The 16,955-nt window shown below is 46.6% G+C and overlaps 2 protein-coding genes and 1 long non-coding RNA gene across 5 annotated transcripts; all 3 read left to right on the top strand.

Moving 5' to 3' along the window:
• The first annotated feature begins 430 nt into the window (after positions 1-430).
• On the top strand, positions 431-5,806 carry ANKRD65 (ankyrin repeat domain 65). Of its 3 annotated transcripts, XM_043531580.1 has the most exons (5): positions 432-609; positions 705-937; positions 1,857-2,088; positions 2,197-2,746; positions 4,264-5,806. In XM_043531580.1, exons 2-5 carry the CDS (start codon positions 931-933, stop codon positions 4,714-4,716), a joined length of 1,242 nt encoding a protein of 413 aa, XP_043387515.1. In that variant the 5' UTR covers positions 432-609; positions 705-930; the 3' UTR covers positions 4,717-5,806. The 3 variants fall into 3 exon arrangements, with proteins under 3 accessions (XP_027688187.2, XP_027688186.2, XP_043387515.1); XM_027832386.3 differs by having other exon boundaries at positions 431-937; positions 1,823-2,088; XM_027832385.3 differs by having other exon boundaries at positions 431-937; positions 1,820-2,088.
• A 4,809-nt stretch (positions 5,807-10,615) lies between these two features.
• On the top strand, positions 10,616-16,034 carry MRPL20 (mitochondrial ribosomal protein L20). Its single transcript, XM_037881500.2, has 4 exons — positions 10,616-10,800; positions 13,096-13,206; positions 13,538-13,615; positions 15,533-16,034. Exons 1-4 carry the CDS (start codon positions 10,714-10,716, stop codon positions 15,704-15,706), a joined length of 450 nt encoding a protein of 149 aa, XP_037737428.1. The 5' UTR covers positions 10,616-10,713; the 3' UTR covers positions 15,707-16,034.
• LOC122463243 lies at positions 10,811-11,442 on the top strand. Its single transcript, XR_006286412.1, has 3 exons — positions 10,811-11,048; positions 11,087-11,092; positions 11,278-11,442. It is a non-coding gene; the product is annotated as an uncharacterized LOC122463243 (long non-coding RNA).
• Positions 16,035-16,955: the final 921 nt, after the last annotated feature.

Below are 16,955 nucleotides of genomic sequence, written 5' to 3'. Positions count from 1 at the left end.
TTCAGGAGAGCACTTCACGGAGCGAAGCACTCGCACCCTGACCCTGCCTGGAAGATCAAAAGCTGTGCCAATGCCTAGTAAAAGCAGGTTATCCTGTAACACAAGGCGCCTCAGAGAGCAGGAACATGTTGGTGCTTGTCAGAAGGTCTGCACTTTAGTAAGAGTAGCACAGAATTTACTTTGTTTAACTGTTCTGGGCAGACCTGAAGCTCTAGTGAATGTCACTCCAGTCCACAACAGCCACAATCACTTTCCAAAGCTCTGAGCAGCTGACCCCCAGCTAGCTGATGGACTGGATCTGTAGTTGTCTTTGCCTGGAGAGTGTCTTACTAAAGACTGGAGGAGGCGAGGGAGTGGTGCTGTGTGACGCTGCTGACCCGGTGTCTCTCATTGTCTAGTGGAATGTTGGCAGCAGTGCTGAAAGAAGTTACAGGCGTGCAGGGAAACAGACATTATCCTATTAACCATTAGCAACTAGGTCCTCCTCCCACATCCATTTAGTCACTGAGTAAACAGCACGGAGCACAGTACTAGATGCAGAAAGCCAGGAGGACAATGCGCTTTTCAGACCCTACATGCTTCACTGGACATTAACGGGACACTCTCAGGGTCAGAGGGACTGACACGTTTCACTTGCATTGATTTTTATCTCACACTGGTCTGTGTGATACCTTATATGCAGGGGCTTTATTTTCCCCCAACAGCTTCGCTACTTGGTCGAATTTTGCTTTTTGAATTAACGCCAGTGGGCCGGCACCGAGGAACAACCCAGCGATAACCAAAGCTTGCAAAGGCTGCCACGCCAGAAGCGACCCTGCAATAACAAACCAGCGTGTGAAGTCTCACACTGTGCAACAACCCTGCCATAACAAGCTGTGTGTGCAGCCGCGCCCGCCGGAGCCACCTTACACACGTGTCCGTGGCAGGACAATGATTGGTAAGGAAAATTGCTGTCCTTTCCGTCTAAAAAGGGGTTGGCTCTGAGAGACAAGAACTAGCTTTATTTGTTTATTTTTCATGATGGGAACTATCGCAACGGTGTCTGTGTGGTTTTGAGGATGTGGTTGCTGTGAAACTCCAGAAATTCTCCATGTACGTCTCTTGAATCTCTGTATGGAAGAGCCCCCCCTCCAAAAGCAGAGAGCTGAGCCCCACAGAGGAACAAGGGGCTCGTTATTTGATCAGCCTCATTTTGAGTCAGGGCAAGTTGAGCTCTCAAAATGCTGTTTTGTACACCTGAGCTTGGCTGGCCATGCATCTGAATACCCTCCCATTTGTTTATTATTAATGGGCAGTGGAACTAAGTGGTGAAATGGCTATACTCCTTCAACCCCCTAACATGATTAGATACAGGTTCATGAAACATTAACCCTTTGCACGGGGACAGTGGAAACCGACAGCATCGTGGCCACAGTGAATTTCAGAGCCTGGGTCAACTGACTGGAGCTGGTGGGGCTCAAGCTACAGGGCTAAAAATAGCAGTGTTGATGCTCTCGCTCGGGCTGGAGCCTGGGATCTGAAACCTTGTGAGGGGGGAAGGGTCTCAGGGCCCACGCTCCGGCCTGAGTGAGAACATCTACTCTGCTGTTTTTAGCCATGTAGCCCCAGTCAGTTGACCCAGGCTCTGAGACTCACTGCTATGGGGTTTTTTGCAGTGTAGACATACCCACGGAGAGCAACAGAAGCCAACAGACAGCATGGGCTTTGGGTTACTATTAGATTGAAAGCTATGGCGTAGAGGGCCCACAGCCTCGTTTTATTTGCCATAGTCCCCCCTGCAGTGATGGTGGGGGGTGTAGTTAATGGAACTAATATTCAGCAGATTGTTTGTTGCTTGTTGAAAAAAACAAAATGAGGAATGAGAGCAGAGGCCGAGCTCCTGAGGAGGTGGATGGAGCTGAGTGAGGAGATGACCCTGGAAGGAGAGTCGATGGGGAACAGCTCTGAATCTGGCATTCAGCTCATGGAGAATAACTCACTGTCTGGCCCTGTGCACCGGGGCTGGAGAGAGCTTCACCTGGCAGCTTGGGACGGCAACACCCACGTGATGAAGCAGCTACTGCGGCAGGGGGCAGTGATAGAGAGCAGGTGAGCCCCCTTGAGCCGGCTGCTCCCACTCTACCCCAGCTCTGTCTCGCTCATTCGCTCTCCGTCCTGAAAGAAACACCCTGAGGTTTCATTTTTGTGCCCACACAGGGACGAGAATGGATGGACGCCCTTACACAGCGCCACGCTGAAGGGGTCCATCATGCTGGTGAAGTTCCTGGTGCAGCGTGGAGCCGTGGTCCATGCCACAGACAGAGCACACTACACCCCGCTGCACCATGCCTCTTGGAGCGGCCATACCCAAGTGGCTGAGTTTCTCCTGGCTCGGGGATCCCCAGCATCAGCCGTGACTAAAGGGGGCCTCACCCCACTTCACTGTGCAGCAGCCAGCGGCCACACCCTCATCGTGCAGTTGCTCCTACAGCAAGGCACAGATCCTGCCAGCGGGGACAACAACCGGTGGACAGCACTGCACTGGGCGACTGTGAACAGCCAGCTGCATATCATGGACTTGCTGCTTTGCCAGGGTCTCTCCCCGGATCTGGGCAGTAACGGAGGCATCACAGCACTGCACATCGCGGCAGAGACGGGAAGAAGTGACGCTCTAAGATTCTTGCTAGCCAAGAGTGCCAACATCAATGCTCAAGATGGGCTGGGGAGAACAGCACTTGCCATTGCATCCGATAATGGCAATCGAGAGGTAGGCCCCTAATATCCATTCTTCTTAATGCATGGAATTCTGCAATATGCTCATGGCAGTGGTTCATTATCAGTTGATTAGGGTCAGCAAGGTGGGAGAGATGGCCACTGAAGTCTATCAATAATAATATGAATATGAATATTTAGCTCTTACATAGCACTTTTCATCCATAGATTTCAAAACACATTACAAAGAGGTCTGTATCATTATCCCCATTTTACAGATGGGGAAACTGAGGCACAGCAGGGGAAAGTGACCTGCCCAGGGTCTCCCCATAGGTCAGTGGCAGAGCTGGGAATAGAAGACAGGTCTCCTGAGTCCCTGTCCAGTGCTCACTTGGGACAATCCGAGATGACCAAAGATGCTGACTCAGACCCAGCCGTTTGGCCGTGAATGTTATGTCTGGGTTATCAACACACCCAGCTTTCTCTCTTGATTGTCCTCTGGGGTTCCAAAGTGCCACAAAGTGGAAAGATGTGCCTGAGTAGCTGCAGCTAGCTCCATTGACTGGTTGCTCCTATTGACCTATGTGACCGCTGACACAACAGCACAATGGGCTGGGCTTCTCTGTGCATGTTTAGGGAAAAGATACATCAGAGAAACGTAAAGGACTCGACTTCCTAACAGCACCTTGGCTGAAGACAGATCATATTCTGGTGATGGGATTCGATATCTTGGGTGCCATTTGTAGTTTGTACAGGTACACTCACTGCACAGTAGCCTTTCCTAAGGAGGGACAGTAAATCAGCTGGGAATTCCCCCTGCCCTCCCCCACCCCCAGCTATCAGAACACGGGGGAGAATTCAATGAGTGACTTTAAAATAGGAGGATGAAATGGAAGAATTAAAAGGCAAATGCAAAGATAAAATGCAAATGAAACTTGTAAACCAAAACCAGAATGTCATGGCACGCTCGAGGAATTATTTTGGGGGAGTTCTGTGGCCTGTGTTATACAGGAGGTCAGCCTAGATGATCACAATGGTTCCTTCTGGCCATGGGATCTATAAATCTATGACATTTATATTCACCAAGAAAAATAAATCCACTAGACTATGCCTCGCTGAGAATACTTTAAAAAGAAGCAAGAAGCTGCATTTACTGCTAAAAACACGTATTCACTAAAACTGAAATCCTGGCCCTACCGAAGTCCTCAGAAGGAGTTTCCAGTTTCTTGTCCCATGCCAAGACTTGAAGAGCAAAAAGTAATACTCATTTTAAGGCCTTGGTCCTGCAGTGAGCTCTGTATTGGCACATGGGTCTCTGAGACTGCAAATGGCCACTGAAATTGCTGTAGATTGCGCAGTGTGGGCCCACTCCTACAAGATGCCGACCCACTCCTAAGAGGTGCTGAGTGCCCTCAACTCCTGCTGACTTGGAAATGAAAATAGCTGATCACAAGAGGTGCTCATGGTTTTGCAGGTTTGGGACCAATATTCCTACGCATTGCAAGAAGGTGGAACGCATGCCCATTCGTGTGCATGGGGCCACGCAACTGAACTCCCTTTTGCTTTTCCCAGATTACAGGACTGTTGCTGGAAAGCAAAGCTGACGTGAACATGAAGGACCGCTACGGCTGCACGGCACTCCACAAGGCAGCAGCTGCGGGACACTTGGCCCTCGTCCACCTGCTGGTTGAGAAAGGAGCTGTCACCAACATTAGAGACTGTCTGAATCTGACTCCGCTTCACAGAGCTGCCTGTTGTGGGCACAGCGAGGTAGCCAGTTACCTTCTGGACCATGGAGCTGAGATCAATGCAGCCGGCTGGCTAAACAAAACCCCACTACACCTGGCTGTGGAAAAAAATCACTTCCTTTTAATGGAGCTGCTGCTGGGGAAGGGGGCAAGTCTGTCCCTCAGAACTCGCTGGCATGAAACGGTACAGGATCTAGCGTCAGGCAGGCTCCTTCCTGGGGGCACTCCGTCCACTTCCCAGGAGAAGATGACAAGCTGCAATCCCGACCTGAACTAGATCCCAACTCAAGAACAGTCAACTGGACCTGAGAGGCATGAGAACAACTTTGTCCTTCCGTTTACTCTGCTGCCACCTTGTGAAGAAGGATCAGACTTCTCATCATTCCAGTATTAACCGATAAAGGGCCTGATTCCCATTTACATTGTTCTTGCAGAGTAACGGAACCTTAAAGGGGGTATAAATACCCATTGTATACCCATTGTAAGGCCCCTTTATACCGCAAGAGTGGTGTCATAGGGCCTTAGTATAAATAAGAATAGGGCTCTCACTATTTAAAAGGTTCTGTCTTTAGCGGTGTGCTGCTGTAATACGTATTTACTAGGGATGTGATTAAACCATCTTTGGGGATTCATTAGATACCAGAAAATGTAACCAATGGATACTAGGTGAATCCTAAAGCCTCAGGGAGGTGGGGTGGGAGGTGCCCAAAGCGGAAGATGGGGCCCTGGAAAGGGTGGTCGGAGCAATGAAGCAGCAGAGGACAAGGTAAAGGAGATTGGCAGAAGATAGGCCAGGCGGCGAGAAGAAGCAAGACCACACTTAAAATGGCCGCCGTCATCACGTGGTGGTAGCCATTTGAAGTGCCTGAAATTCACTTACGATTTAGCTTGGGACAGGGCTGCCCGAGGGGTGGTCAAGTGGGGCAATTTGCCCCAGGCCCCGCAGACAGGGTGGGGGCAATTTCGGCGGCGGGTCTTTCAGTCCCTCTCTTCCTCGTCAGTGGCACTTCGGCGGCAGCTCAGTCGCTCTGTTTCAGTCTTCTGCGGCAATTCGCTGGCGGGTCCTCCTGTCCTCTTCTTTCTTTGGCAGCATGACTTGGGTTTTTCTTTTTTTTTTCTTCGCCACTTGGGGTGGCAAAACTAACTTTTTTTTTATGGAAGGGGCCCCCGAAATTGCTTTGCCCCAGGCCCCCTGAATCCTCTGGGCGGCACTGGCTTGGGATGTAGAAGAAGGGCAAAATGGCCAGATCTGTGCTATTTACAATCATCCTATCTCTAGAATACACCTGTGAACATTAGAATAATCCAATGCTGATGTCTTCTTATATTCCGCCAGTGGACATTTAATAAACCTGTATGCTGATAAAGAACCACTGAATCAACTGATAAATTACCAGCTCTTGTGGCATAGGAAGCACTGAATCAGCAAAGCTGTCATCTAGGCAATAACTGCACCTGCTGCCTCCATATAGGGCAGGATTCCAAATGCATACAGGGTATAATTTGTTTCCAAGTGGAAAAATAGCTCCAACCTGCAAAATGCTCCCAAGTAGTCACTTCCATGCCTGCAGCCAAAATCAAACATGTACATTTTGAAGGACGGTTGAAGACATGTAATAAAACTATGTCAACAGAAGTTAAATGAAAATTAGAATTTGATCTTGGTTAGAGCTGGATGGATAATATTTGTCAAGTAATAGCACTATTCATGATTCCGTGTTTTGCATTACTCAACTTTACAGCTGGTTGAGTGCAATATTTGATGAATAATACATGATCCGGCCAATATTTTACTTGATGAATCGTATTATTCAGTATTTGAACAGCTCTCTTTTCAGTCTATAAACCCCTCTGTGGACATTAACTCATGTTACAATAATAATTTGCACTTCTATGGCTCCTTCTAACCAATGGTCTCAAAGCACTTTGTTATTTTTACTATTATTCATTTACGTAGCTCTTTCCAAGCACAGACTAAGACATATTCCCTAGCATTAGATTGTATATAGTCTTAGGCTCTGTCCCTTTAGCTGGATTCACACGGGCAGATCCCTGCACCCACGCAGGACCCCCAAAAGTCAGTGGGATTCTGCACTGGTGCAGGGGTCCCATGCACAGTTTGTAGGGCCTAGAATAGACATGACAAAGCATGGACCAACAGTTCAGATGAGGAGAGATTGCTGGCATGTGAACACCTTTAGAAGGTGTAAACTAGCAGGGTGCAGCAATCACAACAAAATTCTGTCGGGTCACCTACGTCCTTCCTACAGGCTCTTCTAGTGTAATAATCTCAGCAAAGAGAGCTTGGTCTTACATTGCCAGAAACCAAACAGAGGCATGTCCCCCAGTCTGGGCGACTACAGTCAGCACTGTAGGTGACTGGGGGTTGCGACAAGGTAGCTTCCCAAGCATGGAGTAGGGATTCCTGCCTTCCTTCTATGCAACACGCCTGATTTACAGAATCCAATACTGCCTCATTATCTTCCCCTCTGCAGGGAGAGAGGGACGCTAAACTGGCGATAACCCCTGCTGGCCAATGATCAGGTAGGAAGTCTGCACAGTCATGAAAGGTTTCAGCTATGAAAAATTTGTGCCTCCCAGATTGATTTTTCATTCATTTGCTTGTACCTTATTCACCACTGTGACACTGTCTCGCTGTGCCCAGAATCATAAGCCACTGTGTTACTCATCTGCCTCAGCAAGGGAGAGTTTTGCTGGAGCTTAAACTGTGTGTTAGCTCCCAGCCACACCGGTCTGTCTGCCTCACCAGCAAACTCCTCGAGACTCTGCCAGTCTTCACCTTGCCTTGCAAGTAACATTTAGTCAACCCCAGTTCCCGAACTCCCTGGAAGACCGTTTCTCTGCAGCATTCACCTCCTGTCACCAGATGCCCACAGAAATACCAAGTCCACTGTTTTGAAAGAAACAGAATACATCCCAGCCTGTTGGCTCATCCGAGACTGCACGCCACACTTTAATAAAACAGCACTGAGATGACTTTACGGTAAAACTAAAATTAGTTTATTAATAAAGAGCAGAGATTTAAGTGATACTGAGCAGAGATAATAGAAACAGAAAGTGGCTACAAATAAAACAAAAGAAAACACGCTTTCTAGAGTCTTAAACTTAACAGTCTCAGGGAATTTCTCACCTACAATCAGTTCTCAGCATCCTCAACCCACCTGGTTGGGGAACCATCTTTCACGGATTCCAAGAGTGCTGGCCCCTTTTGTGCCTTAAGTGATAGATAACCGAGAAGTCCCTTTGACTCCCTTTTACAGTCAGAAAACCTTTGAAATGTATTCTTTGAAAAATAAACCCAGGCAAAATTCTTCTCCCCTGCTCATAGGTGCTGACTCCGTGGGTGCTCCGGGGCTGGAGTACCCACTGGGGAAAAATGTTGGGTGCTGAGCACCCACCAGCAGCCCCCCTCCAGTGCCTCCCACCCGCCGGCGGGTCCCATGGACCAGAGCCTCCGCCTTCCGCGAATAGCTGTTTCGCGGCGTGCAGGAAGCTGGGGGGAAGGGGAAGGAGCGAGGATGCGGCGCGCTCGGAGGAGGGGGCGGAACTGGGCGGGAAGGGTGGAGGTAGAGTGGGAAGAGGCAGGGTGGGGTGTTGGGGGAAGGGGTGGAGTGGGGGTGGGGCCTGGGGCGGAGCACTTTGAAAAGTCGGCGCCTGTGTTTTCTCTGGTTGCAGGCGCCAAGCCCCTTCTTCCTCCTCTGGTCAATTCGCTTTCTCATTTGCCTTGATCACTTTGTTTACCTTAGATGTACATGGACTTTTATTGTCCTTTTCTTGTAACCAGGCCATTTTCTCATCTGCCCGTTAGCCTGATCCATGCAGAGACATAACCCACGTTCCTTTGTTTATCAACTGCCTCCACAACATCTTTTAAGAACACATTTCCAGCACACATACATAACTGTTTATACGCAACCCATACCCACATCACACAATGATATTCACGACCAGCCTGTCACCATTTTTCATGATACCTCACAAGAACTGTTTGGCTAAATATTCTGACAAGAGCGTGTTGGGCGTAGTGAGTTTGTCAGATCTGCTGGGATTTATGGTTACATAACAGTGCACCCTTTGCCAGTTGGCATAAAAGAGCCCTTAGGGGCACAACTACGTATGAAATCCGAACAAATGACAGAATTGGAATAACTTCACCACTGAAATGCAGCCACGCTTGGGGTAATGACTGCAGAAATGGCACACAACACGCTACACAACTGTGTATGTATGTGCAGACAGGTGGAGAAATTTTGGCTGACACCAGGGCAAAAGTCTCATCTGATGTAGCCCCTATTTTAATATTACCAAACATCTTATCTGCAATTTATATCTATGGTATACTGTATATCAATATAGGTTAGATATACATAATATTAAACTATATCTACATATATCACCCAAAAATACTAAGTTAAAAGAATAATATTAAGGTTGTACAGTCAAAAGTTAGGAAATGCCAGAATTAAGGCTGCCGGTGTAACCTTAATTCAGCCCCCTTGTGCATATGCATTATGGTCTTCAATTACACTACCACTTACTGTTTTTTCCACAAGACCACTGCCTCATTCAGTGCACAGAATGGATGGTGCTCACTTAGTGAGCAGCTATTTAATATTTTGTTTTCTCCACATTTTACAGTGGGTGACTCCAGGCCTTTACTGCACACTACTCAAACCCTGCCCTGAAGCAGAATTATTAATTTCCTCATGGGCTTTTCTATGGTACTGTTGTGATAACTGGGCATACAACTTTACCCTAATTGTGAGCTCAACTGTGAGAAGTGAATGAAAGTTCAGAAAGTGTCACAATAACTTATAAAAACAAATGTTGATGGGAAAAGGTGCAAAAGATATCTGAGTACCAGTGCCCCTGAATCTTGTTTAAGACTAAAAAGAAAAGGAGGACTTGTGGCACCTTAGAGACTAACCAATTTATTTGAGCATAAGCTTTCGTGAGCTACAGCTCACTTCATCGGATACATTGGTTAGTCTCTAAGGTGCCACAAGTACTCCTTTTCTTTTTGCGAATACAGACTAACACGGCTGCTACTCTGAAACCTTGTTTAAGACTGTTTAACATCGGATAGCGATTGGGTCATCTTAACACCTTCAACTCTTTGGGTCCATTTAGTCCCTCTAAATTAATACAATAGCATCACCATAGCATCTGAGTGCTTTACAAACATTTATTTCCACAACACCCCTGTGAGATGAGGGCATGCTGTTATCTTCATTTTACAGATGGAGAACTAAGGCACAAAGAGATTAAGGTCCAAAGTATCTACTAATTTTGGGTGCCTGGCTATTTGAGACACCTGGGACCTGATATTCCAGAATACTTAGCATTATGCAGTACTTTATGTGTTCAAAGCACAGCTCCCATTGATTTCAGCTGCAGCTGGGAGAGCGGATTCGGGGAACAGCAAATGGCTCATTATTGGCTCAGAGGCCTTATTTCAAGTTCCGGCTCCAGAGCACGAGGACACTGGAGCGTCCAAAAGAAAAGTTTGTGGGAAAGTTTTTTCCTCCTTCTCACAAACGGCTGAACTCTTTCCGCTCAATTTTTTTTTTTTTTTTTTTTTAAATTCATCTTGAGGAGACACCTGGCAGGGAAAGCGTCAGTTCCACCAGCTAAAGTTTGGCAAAGTTATAAACACTGAAAGTCTCAGTGTGAGATGGGCTGGGTACCCATAACAGGCAGCCCTCCCAGCCCCACTGGTTGCTAGGTCTGTCTAGCCCGCAGGCCATCTGCACAGCTGTTCAGACAGTGCAAATAACTGGCTTTCCGGTGTGGGGGGGGAGTCTGATGTGCCCAGATACACGTTTCTCCCCAATCTCTGCAACTGTTGCTCTTCCCCTCCAAAAAATATCTGGGCAGCTGTGACCTCCTGCCCCGGGGGGGGGGGGAGGAGCTGAGAGCAATTGAACCAAACTATGAAGCCTGTACGTACGATAGAAACCACTTCAAGACAAGGGTGCTGCAGCACCCCCAGGGGTAGCATCTATGCCCCTTCCCCCCCAAAACTCAGTGCATGGGAATCCCAGCCCAGCTCGAGCCGCTGAGTCCCCCCCCCCTTCTATAGCTGGGGCTGGCCCCGCCCCCTTCGCCCAGCAGCGCCGCGTCCCAATCACCCCCCGCAGCGGCGCCGCGGCCCCGCCCGCCCCGGCGCTCCGCGGCCCTGCGCACGTGCCCCGGGCCCCGCCGCTCGCTCGCTGCTCGCTGGGGCGCTGCTGGCCGGCCGGGCGCAGGGGCGATGGTTTTCCTGAGCGCGCCCTGCTGGCTGCGGAGCCGCCTGACCGACCGCTTCTGGAGGGTGCAGGCGGTGCTCAAGCATGCGCGAGTGAGTGAGTCCAGCCCCGGTTCCCGGCCCCGGCCAGGCCTCCGGCCCGGGCCTCTTTCCTCCCAGCCCCGCTCGCGGCTTCGGCGCCTGCCTGGCCTGGCCTGGCCTCGCCGCCTTTTGCGCATCTGCCGGGAGCCAGGCGCTTTCTCCTGCCCTGTCCCCGCCTCGCACCCAGAGCCCGCCGCTCCCAGCCCGGCCGCGAACCCGCAGGGGGTGGGGGTGTCCCCCAAGGAGCAGAAGGGGTGTGTGTGTGCGGGGGGGTGTCGTGTCCCCCAAGGAGCAGAAGGGGTGTGTGTGTGCGGGGGGGTGTCGTGTCCCCCAAGGAGCAGAAGGGGTGTGTGTGTGTGGGGGGGGGGTGTCGTGTCCCCCAAGGAGCAGAAGGGGTGTGTGTGTGTGTGGGGGGGGGTGTCGTGTCCCCCAAGGAGCAGAAGGGATGTGTGTGTGGGGGGGGGTGTCGTGTCCCCCAAGGAGCAGAAGGGGTGTGTGTGTGTGCGCGGGCGGGGGGGGTGTCGTGTCCCCCAAGGAGCAGAAGGGGTGTGTGTGGGGGGGGGGTGTCGTGTCCCCCAAGGAGCAGAAGGGGTGTGTGTGTGTGCGCGGGCGGGGGGGGTGTCGTGTCCCCCAAGGAGCAGAAGGGGTGGGCGGGGGGAGGGAGGGGGTGTTGTGTCCCCCAAGGAGCAGAAGGGGGGTGTGTGTGGGGGGGTGTCGTGTCCCCCAAGGAGCAGAAGGGGTGTGTGTGTGTGTGTGGGGGGGGTGTCGTGTCCCCCAAGGAGCAGAAGGGGTGTGGGGGGGGAGGGAGGGGGTGTCGTCTCCCCCAAGGAGCAGAAGGGGTGTGTGTGTGGGGGGGGGTGTCGTCTCCCCCAAGGAGCAGAAGGGGTGTGTGTGTGTGGGGGGGTGTCGTGTCCCCCAAGGAGCAGAAGGGGTGTGTGTGGGGGGGTGTCGTGCCCCCCAAGGAGCAGAAGGGGGGGGCTATCCATTTCTTTTTGTTAGTTGCTTCCTCCCACACCCCATCCACTTACAGTCTTGTCCTTTGTCTGGGCCTGAAGGTGACACTCGTGTTCCTCTCTGAGTTGCCCAGTGCATGGTGGGGGGAATGGCAGAGAGCACAGATAAAGCTTTCACTCTGGTCTCCCCCAGAGGCTGTGCTCTTCTCCATAATAGAGCCAGAAGTTCACACCCTTTGTTTTTTTTATACAAACGAGAGGCACGATGTTCTGGCGTAAAAGAAAATAGCTGACTTATTGGCTGTCCATGGTTGCCATATAAATGGGATTAGATGGTTACCTGAGCCTTGCTTGCACATATAAGGTTAAAGGGACAGCGTGAACTTAAATTTGGTCCCCAGAAATATAAATACTGTAGAAACAAGTTTTGATAAAGCCTTAACCAAACATTCCCTCAGTGTTTGCTCCTGCTGCAGAGTCTGGGTTTCAATCTGAAAATGACCCTTGAGTATAAACAATGAAACTGGCTGAATTGACTTAATTTGAACTGATCAAAATGCAAAAAGTAAAGAGCATTCACAGTGACAAGTAAAGGTATATTTGTAGATCTTCAGGTGTTCTTAGAACAGCTGAAGATACTTCTTTACAATATGACTTAAGTGGACAGTCTCCCTTAAGCTATTGCATATAGGGTTAAAAAGGAATTTTCTGTAAGGGCATATTGTCAGCAGCTTTGGTGATCTAATCAGCTGCTATAGCATTGAGCAGGGCATTGCCTACAATTAAATGGGCATATCCTACACTTTTGGGTCCCAGTCTAGCCATATATCAAGTGGGGACACTTGTTGGAGAGCAGACTAATTGCATGGTGCACTTGCCCAGTGTTAATTTTCCATATGTGCAACTGTGGTGGTTTCCACAGATACTATATGATCATCAGTGGTACACGAAGTGGCTCAAGCTATGAGACGTTACTAAGGATAGGGATTCCCAATTGATTTCCCACTTTTTGCATACAGGCAGCCCCTTCTGTTTTTTAAGAGTTAGAAAGTTAGTGTGAGTTTGGCCCACTGTTAAAATCTGGGATTGAAAACTAAAACTGATTCTGTGCTCTGTCCAGCCAGTGAGAAACTGTAGTCTTTCTCAGGTTGCTTAATCTTTCAGTTACTATTTCCCCATTTGTAAAATGAGATAATTGGCTGAGGCTTAACTAATGTTTGTAAAGTGCTTTGAGATCCTCTTAATGAAAGGCTCTATAGAAATGCAAAGTGATATCTTCTATATTCATATTATTGAAAGGCTTTACAGCCTTATAAAGTTAATAACTGAACTGGAACATCTTTTTTTGCCTTAGCATTTTCGTGGAAGGAAGAACCGCTGCTATAAATTGGCTGTACGAAGTGTTCGGAGAGCTTTTGTGAAGTCTACAAAGGCCAGAAGAGAAAAGAAGAAATTCATGAGAGCGGTAAAAAACAAACCAAAATGATAGATGTAAACAGTGAAATTGGAAGAGACTAGAGTCATTTTTATATAGCTATTTTCCTACTCGGGGTATCCCAAAATGCTTTACAAACTGCTGTTGAAAGAGTAGTTTTCCAAGTTCAAGGCAAGTGCAATAGCTCCTGTTGGCTTTGTAGTAGCTCATGTTGCATCAGAATTTTAGCATTGAAGAAATGTTGGTCAGGACACATTGTATTTATTGAATCTGAGCACATCCATATGTCTAATTCTTTACCAAAAGAAAGCATCAACTAGAATATTTGTATTTTTATATTTAAATCGTTGTGTTTTTTAAGCTCTGGATTACGAGGATTGAAGCAGCTTCTCTTGAACATGGTTTGAAATATCCAGCTTTCATAGGCAATCTGCTTAAGGTAGGTGTGTTGCTTGAAGAAGAATTGCACTGAAATGGTGACATGTTGTCCAAAATTCTCATTGGTCTTTCAATCAGTCATTCCATAAAACACCCAGAAAACCTTCCAGCTTTGCTGATGAGTGATAAATATGAAATTTCTTGTCTATGGTTTTTCTTGCTTACTGCAATAATGTAGTCCTGTTTTATACTTGTATCTATTTGTGCTACAAGTGACCTTCTTTTATCTTGGCAGCATAAGAGCTCAACATAAGACTCGTAACACATTCCTACCTCTTCACTATAGATTTATGTGATCAGAAGAACTTGTTTTCATTTATTCTTTAAAGGGACAGTGTCAATTTACATTGTTTATTGTAAATGTTGTTACCTATGCTACTGTCAGGTCCTCAGAGTAATAGCTGCCTTTTTAGATATCAAGATATTTTAAAAATACAAAACAAATAAAACCTTGAATTATTAAAAGTGAGTTTAAACATCCAAATTACTTTTCACTAATTAAACTGGTGCATTTCAGTCAGTTTGGACAACAAAAATAAATGCAGTCAGTTTCGCTGCTACATTCTTAGCACTTCGGTGCTCTTAAAACATACAGGGGGATTTGTTTCAAAGCTTCACATTAGAATTGGAAAAATTTGTTGGTCTTAGATTTAGCTCGTTTCTCCAGACTTTTAACCTGAGCAAAATTTAAGATGGCAGTGTGCTTTAAACACTGTTAGTCGTCCGTCCGTCGTCCCCCCACCCCAAATTAAGGCTGTAGAACAGCTGGATGGAAAATTAAACCAGTAGCTTATTTGATCAACTAATTAATTAAATCAGATTTATTCTAAAGTTATCAAACTGTTAAAGTGCTTCTATTGTTTTCTATTGTAACTCTTGGTAACTAATGGAATAAAGTACTCTGCACAGAAGGTCCATCAAACTCAGACAAAGGAACAGGTATTTCAGAGAAAGTCAGTGTCCCTTGCATCTTAGAATTGTCCATCAGGGAGGTCCTTAGTTTCATTTTCCAAAAGAAGCAGACCTGGTTTTTATAATCTTTTGACATTTTAGATCATCCAGTCATTGCCCTATGTAGTCTATAAAGGGACCGATCCTGAGGTCCTTCCATTTTGAGACCCTTTTAAGGGCCGGATCCTGAGTTCAGCATCCACCACTCCTGTGGAAGTCGATGGGAATTGTTGATGTGCAGCACTTCATGGGATTGGGCCCTGAAACTCAAACTTGGCTTTTTATTTAAAGGTGAAAATAAATGGATGGGCTGAGAATATTTCTGGATGTTATTGCATAATCTGAAGTACTGTGTAGGGATGGTTAAGGAACAGGACTAGGAACTGAGAGCCAAGTTCTGTTGCCACCTCTGAAACGGACTACTTGTGTGACTCTGGCCAAGTCAATTTCTGTGTATCCATTTCCTCACCTCTAGAATGGATAGACTACATTACAAAGGAGCACTGAGAAACTTGGATGGAAGTCACTATAAAAGTGCAAAACATTATTTCAATAAGAATTCACATCCCTTTGGAACATATTTACCTTGTTTTCTGGAATTTGAAACCTAGAGCATCCAAGATCAGGCACTTACTATGTAGACTTCCATAAAGGAAGAGACTCCCCACTGTAGCTTCTGGAATTTGTTCAAAAGGGGTTTTAGAAAACCCATGGTTATCTGTTTTGTATCATATTGCTGTTGTTGAATTGTATGACACTTTCCCCTTGGGATATTCACAAAAATTAGATGTGTATCTTGTGAGGTTTTCGCAGGTAGTAAAATCAGATGTTCGTTTGCCTAAAATATCCATTAAATAGTAGCATTTTAATGAAACATGTATATAATAATGCACTTAAGAACTTAACAATGAACATTTGTAAAAGGATAATTACTATGCTCTTCATTGACCATCCTTCTTGCATTTAGTGCCAGGTGGAGCTGAACAGGAAAATGCTTGCTGATCTGGCTATTTATGAGCCAAAGACATTCAAGTCCCTAGCTGCCTTAGCCCAAAGGAGGAGACAAGAAGGCTTCCTTGATGCCCTTGGAGATGGAAAAGAACCAGAAGGAATATTTTCACGAATTGTACACCATTATTGAAGTGACAGGCATAATCTGCAATTGTAGCTGCCTATTCTAAGCAGAGACTTGTATTTCAAAGTAAGTTTGCACCCCAGAGAACAAAAAAGGTCATATCTATGAAACAAAATCCTCTAAAATCAATCTAGCAAGAGAGAAGGAAGACTTAGACAACTAGCTTGTAAACTCATGAGGACGGTTCTTTTTCCTTAGTGGTTTTGGTTAAAGTTGCAATCTAAGCTTAACAGGGATAAACCCTACTGTGCAGAAGTCACTCTATGTCAAAATGTTGTGTAAACATTTTTGTTCTGTAACAATCTAATAAAGGTTTTTTTATGTATTATGAAAATATCTGAATAGTCACTTCTGGTGTCACAGTACAATAACATACATTTTTAAATGCTTCCTGAAATGTTGACAACTATCCCACATTGATGTTTTTCTACTTGCATCTATGTGGCACTCAGTGTTAATTAGGTTATATTGCAAAGCTATGGCTTAAATATATGACGCATAAGATGACTTTGGAAGTACCTGCCAAAAAGCAGAAAAAAGGAAAATCTTAAAGGCTTCGTAAGGCGTGTGCTTCAGCTAGTGGAGTTCTACTAAAATAAGTAGTCAGTCCATGAGATAAGCATGTGAAGGCATCTTTATAAAAAAAAAAAAAAAGCTAGTGAAATCACCAGAAATTCAGAAGTTGTTACGAGTATAAACCATGCCTTCTCAAGTATTGTGCCATCTAGCTTCATGCCACAAAATGTGGAGTATCTAGCTTTTCTTTAAACTAGAATATGTAAAAGAGTGCAGCACAGCTAAAGTATATTCAAGTGTAGCGGTCAGTCTTTCAAATTAGTTTAAAAATTAAACAGGCCAGTCTAGTAAGGAAAGCTTACATGTGATGTGTTGCCTAAAACCTATCCACAGAGTTGCTAATTTCTCACTGGTTCAATCTATACGACACTTGTATCGGAGTCAGGGGAACCTGAGATTAAGCCCATATCTACGCTACAACTGTGCTACTGTAGCATAGACCCTTCCTACATTGATGGGAGGGTTTTTTCCCCATCTATGTAGTTATTCCATTCTTCAGGAGTGGTAACTAGGTGGATGGAGGAATTCTTCCATCAACCCTGCTGTAATCTACACTTGAGGTTAGGTGGACCTAAGTAAATTGCTCAAGGTGTGAATTTTTTCACAGCCCTGAGTGATATACCTAGCTTGATATCATTTTTTAGTGTAGAGCAGGCCTTGCAGTTAAAAGCTGTAGTGC

The sequence above is a fragment of the Chelonia mydas genome, chromosome 18, assembly GCF_015237465.2.
Source record: "Chelonia mydas isolate rCheMyd1 chromosome 18, rCheMyd1.pri.v2, whole genome shotgun sequence".
NCBI classification, from domain to species: Eukaryota; Metazoa; Chordata; order Testudines; family Cheloniidae; genus Chelonia; species Chelonia mydas.
The sequence above is the reverse complement of the archived record's forward strand: the minus strand, read 5'-3'. Positions and strand labels throughout refer to the sequence as shown.